The sequence below is a fragment of the Capra hircus genome, chromosome 20 (genome assembly GCF_001704415.2).
Source record: "Capra hircus breed San Clemente chromosome 20, ASM170441v1, whole genome shotgun sequence".
NCBI lineage: Eukaryota > Metazoa > Chordata > Mammalia > Artiodactyla > Bovidae > Capra > Capra hircus.
The window spans coordinates 58,647,209-58,667,429 of NC_030827.1; the positions used below are offsets into that span (position 1 = coordinate 58,647,209).

General features: G+C 50.6%; 1 protein-coding gene across 3 annotated transcripts in view; it reads right to left on the reverse strand.

The window, feature by feature from the left end:
• Positions 1-20,221, reverse strand: part of TRIO (trio Rho guanine nucleotide exchange factor) — a 355,929-nt gene that overhangs the window by 75,094 nt on the left and 260,614 nt on the right. For 2 of the 3 annotated variants that reach the window (XR_001919786.1, XM_018065520.1), the window contains exon 34: positions 11,743-11,986. Coding sequence is in view for 2 of the 3 variants with exons in the window: in XM_018065520.1 (XP_017921009.1) it covers positions 11,743-11,986 (244 nt within the window). In the remaining variant the exon portion in view is untranslated. Of the gene's footprint in view, positions 1-9,892; positions 10,534-11,742; positions 11,987-20,221 lie in introns of those variants that run through there. The other variant, XM_018065521.1, reaches the window with a different exon arrangement.

Genomic DNA, 20,221 nt, shown 5'->3' on the forward strand with positions numbered 1-20,221 from the left:
AATGCATTTACCAATGAACTCAACAATCCCACTTGTGGAATTTCGTCACAGACAGGCCTGCTTATGAACGAGAAGACATCTACACACACTGACCCTCTGTGACCCTGTTTGTAACAGCAGCAGCCCAGGGTGCTCAGCCTTGCATGAGTTACTAAGCTAAGGCATGCGCACACAGGAAGTTCTCCCACCCATGGAAAAGGATGCGGCAGACGCCTCTTTAGGTACGAAAGTCACTCCCAAAAGGTATGAATGAGTGACAAAGGTGGGGCAAAATCCGCTCCCTTTTAGGCGGGAAAATGGAAAGTGGAGTTTGCATGTGCCTCACATAGCACCAGACGCAGAAATGAGAAATGAGCACAAAGGGTGACCCAAGTGCAGCTGATGGGCTGTGGGAACCAGACTTCTCAGCTCACACTTTCTCAGTTTTATTTTTGAACCATGTGAAACATCTAAAAATAAGTTTTAATATTTGATATTTCTTCCCTTATTTAGAAATGAAGTTCTGAATGTGGGGGTCGCTGAAATGGTATGTAAAAGTTTTGTACCAACGTACAATTTTCCAGACACAGGTACCGCTGCTTCTATCAGATTAGATCACGACCTGCTGCAACAGACACAGCCTGGGGCTTTGCAGATATTCCGCTTTCCATGCCACTTGCAGCTCAACTATCAGGTTGCTGTTGCTCTCGTTCAGTCGTTAAGTTGCGTCTCTTTGTGACCCCATGGATGGTAGCACGCCAGGCTTCCCTGTCCTTTACCATCTCCCGGAGGGTGCTCAAACTCGTGCCCACTGAGTCAGTGATGTCATCCAACCATCTCATCCTCTGTGGTCCCCTTCTCCTCCTGCCCTCAATCTTTCCCAGCATCAGAGTCTTTTCCAATGAGCCAGCTCTTTGCATCAGCTGGCCAAAGTATTGGAGCTTCAGCTTCATCGTCTTCAGCTTCCAATGGATATTTAAGGATGATTTCCTTTCGATTGACTGATTTGATCTCCTTGCTGTCTAAGAGACTCTCAAGAGTCTTCTCCAGCGCCATAATTCGAAAGCATCAATTCTCTGGTGCTTAGTCTTCATGGTCCAGCTCTCATGCCCATACGTAACTACTGGAAGGACCATAACTTTGACTAGACAGAACCTCTGTTGGCAAAGTGACGTCTCTGTATTTCAGTCACAGCTTTTTATGGTCATAGATTTTAGCTCTATCCCATCTATCAGGATCTACAGTCAAATCTTTCAAAATTCTGTTAATGTTTCAGCTTTAGGCACACAAAATAATCACAAAACCATCTCATGCTTCTCAGAACAGAGAAAGAAACACAGGGGTCAAAGCCAAACGGACTTCGGTTTTCCCAGCACATGCTTCTCCACTGGTGCGCACGCGCTATTTTATCAGGTGTCCTCAGAGCCGCGACCTAGTTGATACTATCAGGAAACAAGTGCTAACTGACTCTGGCTGATACATACATGTACATCCCCCTCCATGGACAGTGTTTATTCATCTTCAAAATATTTAATGAAAACCAGTGCACCAAACACATCATCTCCCTGTAACCTTTCACAGCTTCAGGAGATGCAAATTAGAGCGAACACATTTAAAAGAGAAACCCCAGACTGCCTAATGAACGGCAAAGTCTGACACGGGCGTATGTCATAGGGGAGGCAGTTAAAAGAGTCCACAGGGAGGCAGGAAGCAGCCACCCTGCCTGGCCTTGGGTCATCCTGAGCAAGACACACAATTTTCCCTGGTGATCTCTTCTCCCTGACTGCGTCTCCTGCCCTAAACCCCGTGTCACAGTCGTCTGTGGGAAGACGGCTTGCTGATTCATTGTTTATGGCTTCGCTATATATATAATTTTGTGATCATCTAACATAGATGGTGTCAATACCTTCTTAGGTCTTTTTCCTGTTTTAATAAACACCTTAATGTGAAGATGGAGTATGAAAATACTTCCAACATGAAGCATTCAACACAGTCATGGCCACTTGTGTGGCTCCGTAATTACATGGTGCAGGGAAAACGCGCCTTAATCACAGGTCTTGGGCCGATCCCCTCGCCCTGGATCCACCCTGGGGCTCAGAGGGACTAAGTCTTTGTTCTTGGGGGAACTCTCTGTTCCTCAGCTTTCTTCCCACAGGGATTTATATTAGCAGCTGTTCAAACAGACCAAAAAGTGTTCTTTTCCAAGCTAATTACAAAAAAAAATTATATAGATCCTCCATTATATATACATATATATATTTAAAGGATGTGTGGGCAGATACAGGTTTGAATGTCTATGCATCAGTGTGCCTGAGGTGGCTATGTTTTCTGATTAACAGGGACAATCTGGCACTAAGCAAATGCCTAAATACAGCAGAACCACAATAGACTCAACTAAAAATTTTAAAATCACTAAAGCCTTTTCCGGGCTTCCCAGGTGGCACTAGGGGTAAAGAAGCCACCTGCTAATGCAGGAAACAAAATGAGATAAGGGTTCAGTCCCTGAGTCAGGAAGATCCCCTGGAGGAGGGAATGGCCACCCACTCTAGCATTCCTGCCTGGAGAATCCCATGGACTGAGGAGCCTCGCGGGCTATACATAGCATCTCAGAGAGTCAGACAGGACTGATGTAGCTTACCGGGACAGCCTTCTTAATGTCTTATCTTACACTTTCCTAAAAGGTGCAGGTCATCTAAAAGGCATAAGCAGTCATATGTGGTGGACTAGATTCATCCTTGAGGCGGCAGGTTTCACGATGTAGGGAAGAGGATATTTGGGATGAACAAACGTAAGCCCAGCTGTCTCAGAATGCTTGGGGAAATGTAAGAGGCCTTGGTCCCAGAGCCCCAGCTTTCCTGCATATGTTTCTGGTGAAGGCAGAGAAGCAACGGACGAGGCCTTGGCCCTGTGAGTAGAGTTCAGGCTTCCCCTCAGCAGGGGGTGTCTCTCAGCCAGGTGGGCTGCCCTGGGAACTTGGAAGGTGGTCTGGATCGGGGCGAGGAACTTTCAGTTCAGTTCAGTTGCTCAGTCGTGTCTGACTTTTTGCGACCCCATGGACTGCAGCACACCAGGCCTCCCTGTCCATCACCAACACCCAGAGCTTACTCAAACTCATGTCCATAGAGTCAGTGATGCCATCCAACCATCTCACCCTCTGTCGTCCCCTTATCCTTCCACCTTCAATCTTTCCCAGCATCAGGGTCTTTTCCAATGAGTCCGTTCTTCACATCAGGTGGACAAAGTATTGGAGTTTCAGCTTCAGCATCAGTCCTTCCAATGAGTATTCAGGACTGAACCTTAGCAACTGCTTATATTCTGAGCAGGGGAATCACTTTAATATATCTACCCTCTGAGCTGGGGCCTGCCAAACTCAGATGATGGGCACCAGGTGAGGCCTGGGGTTCCTGAGAGAGCACACACTGGTGGCCTCTGAGTCCTCCCCTTCCACCACCTGCAAACCTGTGCTGAGTCCTGTCACCTGGTCTCACCTGTACGGCACAGGGCTGAGGGGCACGGGAACTGGTGGGCGCCACCAGCAAGTGGGCAGAGCCACAACCTCCCAGGGCCCGGATGTGGACAGGGAGCTGAAGGAAGGGGCCAGGTCAGGAGAAATGCCCTGGACAGAGGGTGGTGGGGCCTCAGACACTCTGTAACTTGGGCTTTAAGGGAAACGTGTCCCAATCTCATCCTCGCATGGTGGCTGTGTCAGCGGTCACTCTGAGAATCAGAGGTGGAACTTACGACCTCCAGACCCGGGATCTGGGCACTTCATCCATTCATCCATCCATCACTGCTTCATTTGTTCTAAGAAACTGTATGTGAGTCTGAGTGTAACCCCTGGTCTCAATGGTACGTCCCTTCCTCATAGCTCTGAGTAGTGGCCCTGTGGGTTTATTTAAGGAGGGTTGTGTGTCTTGAAAGTGAAAAAACACAGGACAGAGCTGGACCAAGTGGATCAGGATGAATGGGTCTCACTTGCCAGTGAGCATCCCTGCTGAGACCGCACCGCCACAGGTTACAGGCCTCCGTGTAGAGGCCCTGTGACCTGCATTCAGGGCCCCTGCTCCTGCCTCGCCAAGCCCGCTGTGCACAGCCCATGCCCCCTGTACTCGCCCCATCACATCTGCAACTTCAGCCCTGGTGCTGCGCCCGCTGCTCCTGTTGGCACCTTCTCAGGTTCTTTCGGCGAGTTCCCACACGGCTCCTCCTGTGTCCTCAGTGGCCCCTGGAGTTCATCACGCAGACTTTCTCAGGTTACCCTAACCTTAGCCTTTATGTTGAAATACTTGTTAACGGCACCCTCACCTCCACAGACTCACTGGATACATTCATTTTTTTTTTTCCTGAAGGGTTTTACATTTGGTGAGAAGGGACAGGAATGTCAGGTAGGGGCGAGGGACTGAGAACCAAACCCTGCTTCCCGTGACTTGAGGACCACACCAGGGGAGAAAGAGGGTACGTGTGCACTCAGCATGTGTGTACACGTGCACATGAGTGTGAGGGGCAAGGCTCTGTGGGACGTGTTAGGAAACTGCCATTTTATTCTGTGATCAACAGCAAGTCACTGAAGAAATTTAAGCAGGAGCCCAGTATAACCAGGTTTGTGTTTCAGCTGCAATGAGAGGGTGAGAAGTGAGGCTGGGAGACCTAACGGGGAGGAGACAAGGTGGTGACGGGTGAAAGAGAACAGGCCTGAAAGGCACTACTATCTGCTGTTGCTGTTCAGCCACTCAGTTATGTCCGACTCTTCGTGACCCCGCCGACTGCAGCACGCCAGGCTTCCCTGTTTATCGCCAACTCCTGGAGTTTGCTCAAACTCATGTCCATCGAGTGGGTGATGGCATCCAACCATCTCATCTGCTGTTATCCCCTTTTCCTCCTGCCTTCAGGAGGAGACCCATCAGGGTCTTTTCCAATGAGTCGGCACTTTGCATCAGGTGGCCAAAGTATTGGAGTTTCAGCTTCAGCATCAGTCCTTCCAATGAATATTTAGGGTTGATTTCCTATAGGATTGACTGTTTGATCTCCTTGCAGTCCAAGGGACTCTCGAGAGTCTTCTCCAGCACCACAGGTGCTATTCAGATAAAAGTAACAAAATGTGGAGGCTTCCCTAGTGGCTCAGTGGTAGAGAATCTGTCTGCTGATGCAGGAGATGTAAGTTTGATCCCTGGGTTGGGAAGATCCCCTGGAGAAGGAAATGGCAATCCAGTCCAGTATTCTTGCCTGGGAAATTCCAAGGACAGAGGAGCCTGGTGGGCTACAGTCCATGCGGTTGCAAAGAGTCAGACATGATTTAGAGACTAAACAACAACAAAACGTGGTGAGCATGCTAAAAAATCACAAACAGCAGCATCATATGACCCAGCAATTCCACATCTGGGTGTACTTCCCACAGCATCCAAAGACAGAGCAGCGTTATTCACAAAGGCCCAACGGTGGAAGCAACCCCGTGTCCATCAGCGATGAACGGACAAGCCGTCACCTATCCAGACGGTGGAGTGTGAGTCAGCCTTAACATGGAAGGACACTCTGACACGGGCTACAACAAGGATGAACCCTGAAGACATTATGTTCAGTGGTCAAGCCAGTCACTAAACACTGTACACTTCTACTCATGGTCCTCAGAGTGGTTGAGCTCCCACACACAGAGTGCAGTGGTGGGCACCAGGGCTGGGGTGAGGGGAGTTAGTGTCCAGAGGGGAGGACGGTGAGAGCTGAGGGTGGACGGTAGGGATGGGGCATCGTGAAGTGGATGTGCCTAACGCCACTGACGTGCACTTCTCAGTCGTTTCGACGGGAAATCTCTCATTCTATGTGTATTATCACGGGGAGAAATCGCGGGGGGCCGTGAAGAGAGCTTCAGGTGTGCTGGCCATTTGGGGGGTGGTAAGTGGGGCCGTGTCCACTTACTTCTGGGAGGTGATAGGAAAGGGAATCTGAATACTAGAGGCTTTGAGAAGTTGGGAGGACAGTCCAGTGAAGAGTCAAATACTTTGGAAGAAGGATGGGCAGGAAAACCCTGGGAGAGGAGCAAGGAGATAGCCCCTGGTGGAACTCAGAGGAAAACCTACGTTTCAGGCAGTTTCTCATGAACATCTCTCACTTTCCTAATTTTCACTTGGATTATAGAAAATGCCCCATTTCACCGATAACGATCATTTATCACCGCATTTATAGGAGACAATTCCTGGGTTTTCTCTTTCAGCAGGTTTTGATGGCAGCCACTCATCTGCAGCTGATGGGTAAGCCGGAAACCACGGAAGGCTGCTTCAGTGAGTGTGAGCCAAAGCCCTGGGTGTAGAGGCCCAAGTGGTCGGTGGGCAAGGAATCTGGTTTCTCATGCTTTTATTTCCTTATTTTTTAATGAAGAATTTGGAGTGAAAAGACCATGCTTTTAACTTCTTCAAAATGAAATGCAAGTACTGACCTACACACTATCCCAGAGAGAAAAAACTTGATAAATAATTTTCAGAGAGGTTAAATAAGGCTAAGGTTCCTAAGTGGATCTTCTCTCCTAAATACATCACTGGACTAGCAAAAAGACCACCTGCCACCTCATTAGGGGTTAGAATAAGGAGAAGCGGGAGTGAATTGGCCTTCATTCAGAAAGGCCTCAAAATACACATCACCTGAGAACGTGAGAGGCGGGGAGGACCTCAGAGACCACTTGTTTGCACCCACCTCAGGTGCAGGGATGCAATATCTCCAAAGACAGAGATGGAACCAGAGTTCAGGTCCTGGCACAAAGAAGACACCCTGCAAGTCCAACACATTGCCTCTTCCAAAGACGCCAACCATGAATGTCACTCTTGCCCCGGAAGGTCTTCACTTAGCCAACCATAAACATCACTCTCACCTCGGAAGCTCCCGTCTTAAAGCCAAGCATTAGCAAAAGGTAACTGAGTGGTGGCTGACAGTGATTTTCCAAATTCAACCCGAACTGGGCCAGGCCGGGCAGGGAAGACCTCAGCTGACAGGCCCACAACAGTCACATGGGCAGTCTTTCCGATGCAATGACTGAGTGTGAGCACAATGGAAGGGTCCCCTTAAGACTCATAAGGGGCTCTGGTTTTACACTGAAAAAAAAAGTGAATACAGTCAAAATTGCTGCCACGATGCGCTTCAGGCACATGTGTCCTGCAGGGAGCTTGGGACAGGACTCTGCCCGGTTACTGACTGAGACAATCCTCCTGAGCCTTGTCCATCCTGTCGTTACCGCTCCTGGGCACTGCCGCCAGCCCGGGGCCCTGCCCTGCCACAGGGATGCCTGCTGAGTTCTCACCCGAAGCCCAGAGCCAAGCTCTCACACATCCTCAGCACTTGGTCATGAAGGCAGAGCACAGCTGACCCACCCAGGCTCGCCTTGTTGGGAATATAAACAGATTTCTGAGATTCCTGTTTACTTTTTGGTCCAAGACTAAGTAAATAAACACAGAACAGTGACAGCTCTCCTCGTGGAGACAGTGGGACAGGGAAAAAACCCCTCTGATTTTCTAAGTTTCTAAGATAATGCCTGGACCCTGTATCAGTAGCCAATCAACGATCACAAACAGGGTGGGAGGTGGTGGCCAGTGCGTCTCAATGCGGCTGGCTCAGTGGACTTGCTGGAAGCCCAGCCCGCAGAGATGCTGACGGGGTGGGAAGTGGTGTGAACCACAGACCCGGGGCCTGGATGAGCACGGGGACCCGCTGAGGCCTCGCTCTGCTCAGAGTGGCTGCTGTCGGGGCGCCACCCGTGCCTGAAAGGCTATGACGGGGGGTGGTGGCCCGGGGCAAGACGAGAACGAGAATCCAGGACCGCCCGTCGGCAAACACTGCTCCTCGGCGGTGCGCCCGTACAGGCCTTTCCCATGAACAATGTGCACACTGCAGTCTAGCTGCAGACGCACAAAAGTAGCTCCTTGAAGAAAAAATTGTACAATTATTCTTATTGTTCATTTAGATCAGTTAATTCTATCCTCCCCCACATCACCCAGGGGACACACAGCGTGGTACAAGGGGCCTGAGAGTCAAGCGCAAGTTGCTCAGTCGTTGACTCTTTGTGACCCCATGGACCACAGTCCAGGCAATTCTCCAGGCCAGAATACTGGAGTGGGTAGCTGTTCCCTTCTCCAGGGGAATCTTCCCAACCCAGGGATCAAACCCAGGTCTCCCACACTGCAGGCAGATTCTTTACCAGCTGAGCCACCAGGGAAGCCCTTAGCTACCAGGGATTCTCATCGTCCAGCACATTCCAACTCCAGCCCTGCTGAAAAGCATCATGGCCCTGGCAGTGCTCACGGAGTGCTGGGCCTTTTGGGCTGACCTGAGTATTTATACTCACAGCCACACTGCAGTCCTTACAAATCATACAAAACCAAATACAGAGACATTTAATCTCCATAGGCATGTCTTTCACACTGGAAATTTAAGGTGTCTGGACTGGGGACTTGTGAAAATAACTGAGGCACGAAGGCTGTGAAATGCTGGAACTAGAGATTAGCAAATGTGCTTGTTCCTTCCACCTGGAAGGTCAGAGCAGCAAGAATCACAGACATTGAAGAAACTATCCTTAAAGATCAACAGTGAGTGACTAGAGACAAGCTGTTGCCGTTCAGTCCCTCAGTCACGACCTACTCTGCAACTTCACGACTGCAGCACGCCGGGTTTCCCTGTCCTTCATTATCTCTCGGAGCTTGCTCAAACTCATGTCCATCAAGTCAGTGATGCCATCCAACCATCTCACCTTCCTGTCACCCCACTTCTTCCTGCCCTCCATCTTTCCCAGCATCAGGGTCTTTTCCAATGAGTCGGCTTTTCACATCAGGTGGCCAAAATATTAGAGCTTCAGCATCAGTCCTTCCGATTGAGTATTCAGGGTTGATTTCCTTTAGGATTGACTAGTTCGATCTCCTTGCTGTCCAAGGGACTCTTAAGAGTCTTCTCCAGCACCACAATTAGAAAACATCAATTTTTTGGTGCTCAGCCTTCTCTATGGTTCAACTCTCACATCTGTACATGACTACAGGAAAGACCACAGCCTGTCTGTGTGATCTCGCCGGGAGGAGACCTGGAGAGCACTGGACGTCCAGCTGTGTGGGAGGAGGGGTGGGGTGGGGTGGGGATGGGGGTCCCTCAAGCCCAGCCGGCTCTCAGAATGAGAAGGGCTCAGAAGGAGATGCTGACACCTCCCGGTAACAAGCGCCCCCAGCCCAGCACACACAGCGTGAGGGGGGTGGCTGTGGGGCCTCCCAAGGGGGCAGCAGCCTCTTGCCCCACAGTCCCTGTGGCTCTTTTGAATCCTTGGCCCTTGTTGCCCCGACTACTTGCTAAAGACTCTTCTCCTAGATGGAGACCCTGGTCATTGCCTGATTTCTTGGACCTAAATGTGGACAGGAGGCTCTGGCAGAGGTCTGTCAAAGAGCCTAAGGCAGGTTCTTCCTCCCCATCAGCCACCCAAGTCCTAACACTGTAAGGGAACAGACAACCTCAAGTTTCCCTAAACAGCAGGAAAAATAAAAAATCCAGACATAAGGAAGAAACGGATCAGGTTCTGAGCTCTGATCTGCTAAATGACCGTTAGTTTACAACTGGTTTTATTCAACAAAGAAACACATTCTTAGTAAAGCAGAGGGTTTGTGAAAAGCAGGAGTCATGTCTCAGGGCATGGGAAGACAGAGTACCAGAGAAAAGGCTCAGGGGACAGAATGGAGTTAAACCAGAAAACCAGCACAAACCCAACCGCCACAGGAGGTTTTCAGGACGAAGTGTGATAAACACACGGTTCTTTTTGCCCGGCTAGCCTGCAATTGCGAACACTGAGAAGTAAAGAACACCCACGGGAAAGGTACATGAGAAAATAAGTCTTTCAGAGCCAATGTTATTTGTAGCTTCATTTCACCAGGGTTCCTCTGCACATAATAGACACACTTGGAAAAAAGAGTTGGACTTTATTTTCAATTCAGACTGGAGGACTTTAAATACATCATGCAACCCCAGAAACACTAATGGGCCCAGCACAGGCCACTGCCTGAACTTGGAGCTCAGGGACCACAGCGGGGCAGGCCCAGTGCCGCCTGAACCTGGTATCACTGCAGGGTGGGCCCAACCCCGCCCGAACCCGGAACCGCAGCAGGGCGGGCCCAACACTGCCTCATAGGCAGCTTGGCCAGAAATGAAAGCAGACGCCTCGGCTTTGGACCAAATCTGAGAATTCTCTGCCTTTCTCTTCAGATCCCTGGAGACATCACAGCCCGATTCTTCCAGCTGGGTACTGAGGTGACCATAAAGTCACATTTGGGCCCCGAGGGCTCCGAGCACGGTTGGGGCTCGTTCCCGAGGTGAGCCGGTCAGGAGCTGTTTCCTGTACAGCTCCACTGAGTCACCGCCGTGACTAACGCTCAGGAGCCGGAGGACTGTCTCCAGGATGCGTCGGGGTGAAGGTGGAGTGGGCACAGCTGACAAGTGGAGGGAGCAGCTGGGACATCCCCATGCTAACAGGAAAGAACTGGAACATGCAGAGTATGTGATGCTCTCTCAGGAAGGGTGAACAAACTGCAGAACCCCAAATCTGTACTGCAGAAAACGAAGACTGATATAAAGTGGTTCACAGCACAGAAACTACCCATGCTGAATTTTTCTAGAAACTAAAGACCAGTGTTTCTGAAAAGCTCTTAAAAATCTCCTATCAGCTCCTCACTAAGATGAGAGGTTAAGCAACACTGTTGAGCAGACACCCTGCACGCTGCATATAAAGTTACGATTCTCTAGCAGTCATCATTTAGTAGCAAAAAGAAACAGGTGGAATTAGTTTTAATAGCATGTTTTCTTTAATTCATCCTATAAAATATAGTGCCATATCAGCATGCAATGACTATAAAATAATTGTACATTCTGTTTTCATTGTAAGTCTTGTAGTCCAGTGTGCATCCTGCACCTGCAGACCAGCTCAATTCACTCAGGCCCCGTTGCAGGTCACATCAGTCCAGCAGTGGCCACACTGGATGTTTAGATAATCAGACTTGCTAGGAGGCCATTACTAACCTGTCCTGACACATGTGGAAAAGCGGCCTTGTGACAGCTGCCTGTGTCTAAACAAGGTCTGCAAGCAATGTCAAACGCTGTTTTGTTCAAATACCCTGTTATTTCAGTGGAAAAACACTTCTTTCAAAAGCCATCTCTCTTGTCAGAGCTTCAGACCCCTGACACTGAGGCCTGCCCAACTCAGCTCGCCTCCCTCTGGGGGTCCAGCTGTGTTCCCTCTCCTGGCAGGGAACTTGAACGGGGGGCGTCTCAGATGCCCCAAGACACTTAACCAGGCTACAAAGATGGCAGAGTTATGCTTCCAGGGCCTGCACACTCAACCATCTAGTATTTAACACAAACAAAATAGTCCACAATGTGAAAACCTGATTAGGGAGACACTGACCGTGGTCCCACCTCTCCCACCTCTTTTCAGCATCACCTGGAGGAGAACACTGCCTTTCTGTCTGCTCTGTTTATGAAAGACACTGGCTTCCAAGACAACGGCTCCCTTCCCCCTTCTCTAACCTGAGATCTTACAACACGGTCTGGGGAACCGAGGCGACCGATGCACCGTTATTTCTGAGCGACAGGTGACAACCACAGCCCCCGATGGATTAAAAAGGCCCAGGGATGCAGTGATGAAGGGCCGGGGCGCCAGTGACCAGCAGGGATTGCCCCTCTTATGGGGCTGCAGGAAGTATGGACGCAAGCCCTGCTGTCATTTCCGGGAGGATGTCACGGTCGCCCATGAACGCCTACCTTTGTGGTTGAAGATGCCCTCCATCTCCATGCTGCTCCTGGAGTGGGCGATGCATAGGGAACCGCAGGGTACCAGGCCCTCGGCCGCGGGCGACCGGTCAGTGGTCCGCACCAGGCACCAGTCAGGCTTGTCGTGGGGCCGCTCCAAAACTTCCACGGTCTGGCCGCGGCGGATGGTGAGCTCGGTGCTGTTGCAGGCCGTGAAGTCATGGATCACCACGGTCAGCTCGCAGCCGCCTGACAGCTGGGGAGGAGAGGGCACAGGTCAGCCAGCGTGCCCCCACCACAGGCCTGCAGCAGATGAGGCTGGTGCCCACGCCCAGCTGTGTCAGGGCGCAGAATGCCGGCTGAGTGGGGGTCCTCAAGTTTCCCGTCCCTGAATTTACCTCCTTTCCAAACCAAGGGAATAGTGTTTTTTTTACTTTTTCATTTTCTAACATATTTTCCAGTGTGTTACACTGTCAGAACCTGAAGATTTTTTATATGCGTGTCCAAATATTTGCTTGAGACATATCCTCCTTCTCAAAGAGCACCACGGACAGGTGATTCTTGAACAGCGTGGGTGTTAGGGGTTCCGACCCTCTGCACAGTCAAAAAAAAATCTGTGCATAACTTTTGACTACCGCCAAATTGGAGGCCTACTGTCGACCAGAAGCCTTACCAATAACAAAAACGGCTGCCTAACACACATTTTGCATGTCATGTGCACTGTGTACCATATTCTGACAATAAAGTAAGCCAGTAAAAAAGAAACCATTATTAAGGAAATCATGAGGAAGAGAAAATACATTTATAGCACATATACGTATTTATTTGAAAAAAAAAAAAAAATGCACCTATTATAAGTGGACCCACACAGTTTAAACCTGTTTACAGGTCAACTTCCCCATTTTTAAACTTAAAACTAAAGGGGTTCCCAGGTAGCTCTAGTGGTAAAGAACCCACCTGCCAGTCCAGGAGACATAAGAGACACAGGTTGGATCCCTGGGTCAGGAAGATCCCCTGGAGGAGGGCACAGCAACCCACTCCAGTATTCTTGCCTGGAGAACCCCCATGGACAGAGAAGCCTGGCGGGCTGCAGCCCACGGGGTCACAAGAGAGCTGGACACAACTGAAGTGACTGGGCACACGGCACAGCACACACAAGTACACACTCTGCTCGCAGGCTTTCTGGGGGGTTGTTATGAGATGCGGTGATAAACGAGACGGAGTCCACCCTGGCCTGGCGAGCATGGAGCGGCCTGGAGATGGCAGGCTCCTGGGTGCCTGTGCTGCCTGGACTGGGAGGTCCCTGCAGAGCAGTGAGCCTGGGACGCTGAGAAACATCTCTCTCCAAAACCCTCAGAGCCCTCCCCAGCCCCCACGGCACCTTCCCGACCCTCTGCCCCGGCCCCACCCCACACCCCAACACGCCCCTCCACTCGCCGCGTGGCTTGTGGCCTGAAAGGCCTTTCCCTTCTTCCTTCTCCTCTCCTCTCAGCTCACTCCTGTTTTCTGGCCAAACTCCTCTTCAGTCTTGGGCCCCCTGAAGCCTACCCACAAACTCCATGAAGAGCACCAACTCCATGACCTGCTCGGGAAACAAGGCGCAGGGCCTCTCATGACCCTGTGCTGTCCACCTGCCCCAGACTGCACGCTCCCTGGGGACAGCTCACCTGCAGGCTCACCACCGCTCCTCCTACGTTAAGAGTCTCATGACCAGCGCCCCGTGTTTGGGCGCTCCCCTCTGGCCCTCCAGCCCGGCCGCCCAGGCTCAGGCTCCCCAGTGCGTCCCTCATCCCGGCGTGGGGTCCATACCACACCCTCCATGCTGCGTCCCCGTCTCTCCAAAGCAGTGAGTCTGGGACATGACTCGTCCCGGGCTGCCTTTCAGGTACTGCCGTCAGTCGCGCGCCTCCACCCTCCAAACGCTGTCAGACTCTGGGGTGTCTGTCTGACTGCTGCCTCCCTCTGCACGCCCACCCGGCCCACTTCACTTGGATTTCTGCAGTGGTCTCCTGAGGGGCCTGCCTGATCCAACCTTTCTTTGCAAAGTACCTGAACACTGCAGCCAGATGCTCAGATACGCCATCCTAGATACACATTCCTTAGCAGAAGACTCAAAGCTCCGGTCACAGGGTCCCAGCCCACTCGCCAGGCACGCTCCGTGGCTCCTCGCGTGCCTAACAGCCCCAGCGGCCGTGTCCCCTTCGGAGGCGAGTCTTGCTGCCCTGTGTCCACAGTCCCTTCTACTTCGAGCCCTACCTGCCCAGTTTGTCTCATCTAAGTCCCTGTCAAGGCCCTCTGAGAAGTCGCTCCTCAGATGTGTCTACCATCCTTAGCAATTTTCTCCTTAAACAGATTATGCCTCAATCCTGACACGAGCTGTGTCTTGGGTTGTATGTGTGTGTCTACCCTCGGCACGAGGAAACAGGTCTGTGTCGCGCTCCTGTGAACGTCCCAGCCCCGTGTGTGTGTATGTGTGTGTGTCTGCCCTCGGCACCAGGAGGCAGGTCTGTGTTGCCCTCCCCATGTGTGAGGGCACGCCTGGGCCCACCCAAGGCACCGCTGAGACCCTGGGGCTGAGGGCCAGGCTCCTCCTGGAGCACCCTCAGGCCGGGCTCTGCGTCCAGCGAGTGCTCACACACTTGCTGGAGTGAAAACAGTAAAACAGGTTTGCTCTATAAAGGAAGCCACTGTTTGCAAAGCAAAATGAAACACGGGCTTTTCCTCTGTGGCTCCCGAAAGGGAGTCTTCTGTGTTTGGTGTGTGACGTGTGCCTGGTTCTCTGCCACCCTTTAGGCATCGGCACACGAGAACAAGACGACGGGCGGGCGGGGGGCTGCGGCGGGTGCAAAGACACGTCCCCTTTGGCCCCCGGCAGAGAGCTGGGAGCCGTGCCCCCTGCCTGGGCCTGCGGCCGCTGCTGTGCTCCGTGCTCCCCGCTGCCCTCCTGCTCTAACCAAGCCTTTCTTTCCAGAGCAAGTTTAGATAGAATAAGAAACACATGTCCACTAGACAACCCCAGAAAGCAAAACAAAACTCGTCCAAAATAAAGCTTAAATGTCGATGAAAGGAACTCTCTTTGCTAGGCCACAAAGGACTATTTCCACCAGTGACTGACCCCCCTTTCTAAATTTTACAAACTTTTCTCTGGAAAAACCATGCTGAATCTCTTCTGCTTCTCTGAGAACAATTGAAGGGGCTGCTAAGGGCAGAGGCTCAGCCTGAAGAAGAATTTCCCTTGTTACAAAAAAAACACACAAAAAACCCATGTTATGGAAGCGGTTAATCCCTGTAACGAAAAGGAGGATTGTTTCCCATCCCAGGGAAACGTGACCCGTGGACAAGCAGTGGTGCGGAGCGCAGCTTGCCGAGCACCCCCAGGCCTGCACTTCCTACAGCCCTTTCCCTTGGCTGAGCTCTCCTGGGATGGCCACCAGTCCACCAGGCCTGCCGCACGTGTGGTCCTGGTGAGTCACCACCCCGGCTCTGCCCTGGGAAGCTCAACTTCAGACACTGCCCCCTCATCACCAGCCTGTGCTGGCCTCCTTCTCCATTGCAGGGGATTTCTCAGACTGCTCAGGGTTCTGTTGTGGGGGCAGGGTGAGAAGAGAGGACGGCGCGGCCCAGAGGGATGGAGCTGGACGCTCTTTCTGGCTCCAAGTTCCAGTCCCTCGCACAGTAATCAAAACTATTGGAAACATCTGTGCCCTTGACAGGGCCTGAGAAATGAAAATCAAGCCTGTTCTGACAAAGAACTGCATACTGAGTCAAAATTCTTTTTCAAAGGCTTTAGGGAACTTAGTAACAAAATCTAGTATCAGAAGAATATTTTCAAACAGTGCTAGAATTATCGTCCAAAAAAAAAAAATCATATCTTCTCGGCACTGCCCCTAAGAATAAGCTGAGTTTTCCCATAAGAATCGCCTGCATGAATTTATAAGAGGAGGATTAAATGGACATTTTCTAGTCCAGAAAAGAGATAACCCGTGAATTTCTGTCTCGGTGTTCACGTTTGAATGTTTTAAACTTATTCCAAAGCTCGTCTTTAAAACCAGGCTTGTTAATTTAAAAAAACAAACAAAAACTTTTTTGTATGAAAGACTTAAAATAACTATTTTGAAGTATCAGTGCAAGTCATTACAGCCTTTCAAGAAGAGTTAAACTCCTAGTAAGAAAAAGTTTAAGCTATATGTTGTTATACATAATTATATACATATACTTGACATCATTAACAGGTCTTTCTTTACCAGTGATATTTCTACCCCTAGTGACATAATTTCATCACTATGTTGAAGGAGTTACCATTCCATTTATCTAGTTTAGAAATTCACTTTTCCTTTTCAACCACATTTTGTTGAAGTTTTCACCTTATCTTTTTTCACATCTATATATTTTATGGACTTGTATCATGGGCTCCTTATCGCATGCAGCTTAGGACTGTAATTTATGAAAATCTCGGCTGTTTCACCCAAAAGGAAGAAACACTTGGCAGCGTCCCAGGGACCGAACCCAGGACTCTTGCACTGCAGGCGGATTCTTTACCCTGCCCTGCAAACCTTCCACAACCGCCACACAGAACAGAATTGACTTTTTACGTTTTCTGGAGAAACCACGTTTTACTATTTTCCTTCGCCTGAACCCAGGCAAGGACAGTGACTGAAGCGGAGCCGTGGCTGGGGGCTTCTCGCCCGCCTGTTGGGCTCCAGCAGCCCCTCCCTAGAGCTCTGTAATGAGGTGTGTTTGTATTCCAAGAATATACAGCTTTGGGAAGGACAACAGCCAGCACCTGGCTCGAATGACCAGCTCCCAGGTGAGTCGTGGACCAGGCTCCGCCAGAGGAAGAGGGGCTCTTGACGACTCACACGAGGATGGTGTAGCCCTCACTACAAGTGAACCTGCTTCCAGAACCTCAGACTGATTGCAGGTGGGTGTTGGACCAACTTTCTGAGAGCAGCACTTCAGGAGGAGAGACGCAGGCTAATAAAAGCCACCTCCCTTCCAGGGCAGAGTGTACAACCCGCAAAGTCACATCCTCCAGCCCAGGACAACGCGGGCGCTTAGAAACTGCGCTAAGGGTCTTGCAGTTCTGCAGGAGACACACAGAGCAGAAAGTGGTTCCTTGGCTCAAGGGGACTGGAAAGCATGGCTCCGTCAGTGGCCGAGGTTACAAAAGACAGGCCACGCTGGCAGCCAGAACAACCCCCCCAGGAAACGCATTACTCAGCCTCTCATCCACCCAGCAGCTTGCTCCCTGGGCCACTTGGTGGAGGCCAGAGGACTGGACTTATCAGAGGCCATCCTAACCATGTGACCACCAGGGCCCCTTGCTCACCCCAACCCCAAGGCCAAGTTCACAGGACCAGCTGTCATAAAACCTGCTGCTGCATTTCCAAGAGGACCGCTGTGAGTTTCTCGCACATCCGGGTGAAAAAAAGAAATCTGCAAGAACTGAAAAATGGCTAAGATGGCAAAAATGCCATGTTTCTCACCACTCACCCCCTGCCAAGAGAAAGAAGGGGGAAAAAAAAGAAAACAAAAATAAATCTATGAGAGAAAAAGCTTTTCCCAAAGCAGCAGCTTACCAAATCCAACATTTTATTCAGGAAAGAAACTCTAGGTATAGTTTTTTTTTTCAGGGAGATTAACCCTTTCCCCTGGAGAAGGCGATGGCACCCCACTCCAGTACTCTTGCCTGGAAAATCCCATGGATGGAGGAGCCTGGTGGGCTGCAGTCCATGGGGTCGCGAAGAGTCAGACACGACTGAGCGACTTCACCTTCACTTTTCACTTTCATGCATTGGAGAAGGCAATGGCAACCCACTCCAGCGTTCTTGCCTGGAGAATCCCAGGGATGGGGAGCCTGGTGGGCTGCCGTCTATGGGGTCGCACAGAGTCAGACACGACTGAAGCGACTTAGCAGCAGCAGCAGCAACCCTTTCCCCATTACTAATGTGATCACAAGCAGTTCTGACTTTACAATAACTCTTGGAAGTCCTCCTTGACTGTGACACACGTGAGATGCAATGGACAGTTATGGTGTCAAGAAGCTCAAACTTCCCTGGTGGTGCAGCGGCTAAGAGTATGCCTGCCAACGCAGGAGACATGGCTTCCATCCCTGGGCCAGGAAGATCCCACATGCCTTGGGGCAACTAAGCCCGTGTGCCGCAACTACTGCCTCTGGGCTCTGGGGTCACAACGGCTGAAACCTGAGCACCCAAGAGCCTGTTCTCTGCAACAAGAGAAGCCACTGAAATGAGAAACCTGGGCACTTGGCAACGAAGGATGGCCCCAGCTTGCCACAACTCGAGAAAGCCTGTGCAAAAGCAAGGAAAACCTAGTACAGCCAAAAATAAATACATAAAAAGTTAAAACAAAAGCATGCCAAGTTCACCTGGAAAGATATATTTGAAAAGGCAAACTTTAAGTGTGGAAAGAAAAGCCAGAGAAGAGAGCTCCTGGTCCCAGGCCTCTGAGCTCTGCAGAAGCTGGGTTCATGCCGCACTTGCCCTCACTCTGAACCTGTCGGAACCAGAGGCACCGGACCGTGCTGGGCAGGTACTGAGAGCTGAGCTGCAGGGCAGGACTAAAGAGCTTCGTTGACTGAAAAGCGGGAAAAGGAAGGAAGGTCAGGAAGCAGGCGGCTGGACCCACGTGTGCTACTTTCAGTCACCGCCTGGAAAGCAAGACCACGGGTAGGACAAGGAAGCCCAGAGGAGCCTGCTTGCTGTGTTTGCTGAGTGAGCAGCACTTATCCAGAAACGTTCATTTGAAAGGCCTCTTTCTTTATCCCTTGAAAAACTAAGGCATGACAGGCAGGTAGCCAGATGACTGGTCCCTCCCACAAAAGAACAGGCAGAATAAACCTTTCGCCTTGAATCGGAATCAAAGATGGGCCACCGTCATCAACAGTGACTTTGATGGGTACCATAACCTTTACACTGAAAAGCACTTCTTGATCCGCCATTTTTTTTTGAAACACTTCTGTTGCTGTTATCCCTGAAGTTGTACTTTTGAAAAAAATCTGCCTTTTCGTAGAACTTAGGCGCTCTACCCTAGCGTGGGGGGATCTTTGTTTTTCTGATTGAGCAACTCAAGTCATGAAATTAAAAGATGCTTACTCCTTGGAAGAAAAGTTATGATCAACCTAGATAGCATATTCAAATGCAGAGACATTACTTTGCCAAAAAAGGTCCGTCTAGTCAAGGCTATGGTTTTTCCTGTGGTCATGTATGGATGTGAGAGTTGGACTGTGAAGAAGGCTGAGTGCTGAAGAATTGATGCTTTTGAACTGTGGTGTTGGAGAAGACTCTTGAGAGTCCCTTGGACTGCAAGGAGATCCAACCAGTCCATTCTGAAGGAGATCAGCCATGGGATTTCTTTGGAAGGAATGATGCTAAAGCTGAAGCTCCAGTACTTTGGCCACTAATGCAAAGAGTTGACTCACTGGAAAAGACTCTGATGTTGGGAGGGATTGGGGGCAGGAGGAGAAGGGGACGACAGAGGATGAGATGGCTGAATGGCATCACTGACTTGACGGACGTTGAGTCTGAGTGAACTCCGGGAGTTGGTGATGGACAGGGAGGTCTGGCGTGCTGCGATTCATGGGGTTGCAAAGTCGGACACGACTGAACGACTGCACCGGACTCAAGTCAGCAAAGGTTGCATTCATTTTGTGGCTTTATGGGCGCACTTAAAAAGCCACAGTTACTGAGAAAGATAGAGGGAACCAATGCCAGGTGCCACCTCTGCCAGACTGCCGGGAGGGAGGGTGTCCCCTGCTTGTTCCTGCAGGGCAGCACCTGGCCTGGGCTGCACAGGGGATGATGGCCTCACACCTGGGGATGCACGGATCAACCTCGTGAAGAGCACAGAGTCATCACCCTACACGTGTGCAGCTGATGTGGTAGGATTGAAGAAGAGTGGTTGGGAAAACGTCTCAAGTGAGAATCTCCCCTTCTTCACAGGCTGCCCATTCGGTATGTGGTCAGTATTTACTGCTGAGACATCAGGATGCAAAAGTCCAGGCGCTAAATCTGAGCAGTTTACCTTTAGTACAGCTTCGAGCTTCTAATAAACACAGCTTCTAAATCCATTGCAATCAAGAGTGCTCAGCTAATGGATAAGGAAGTTGTGGTACAAATACACAATGGGATATTACTCAGCTATAAAAAGGAACCTATTTGAGTCAGTTCTAATGAGGTGGATGAACCCAGAGCCTGTCATACAGAGTGAAGTCAGTCAGGAAAAGAAAGACAAATATCGCATATTAACACGTACATATGGAGTCTAGAGGGCTTCCCCGGTGGCTCAGAGGTAATGAATCAGCCTTCAATGCAGGAGTTGCAGGAGATGCAGGTTCGATCCCTGGGTCAGGGAAGATCCCCTGGAGGAGGAAATGCAACCCACTCCAGTATTCATGCCTGGAGAATCTCATGAACAGAGGAGCCTGGCAGGCTACAGTCCATAGGGCTGCAGTGAGACACGACTAAAGTGA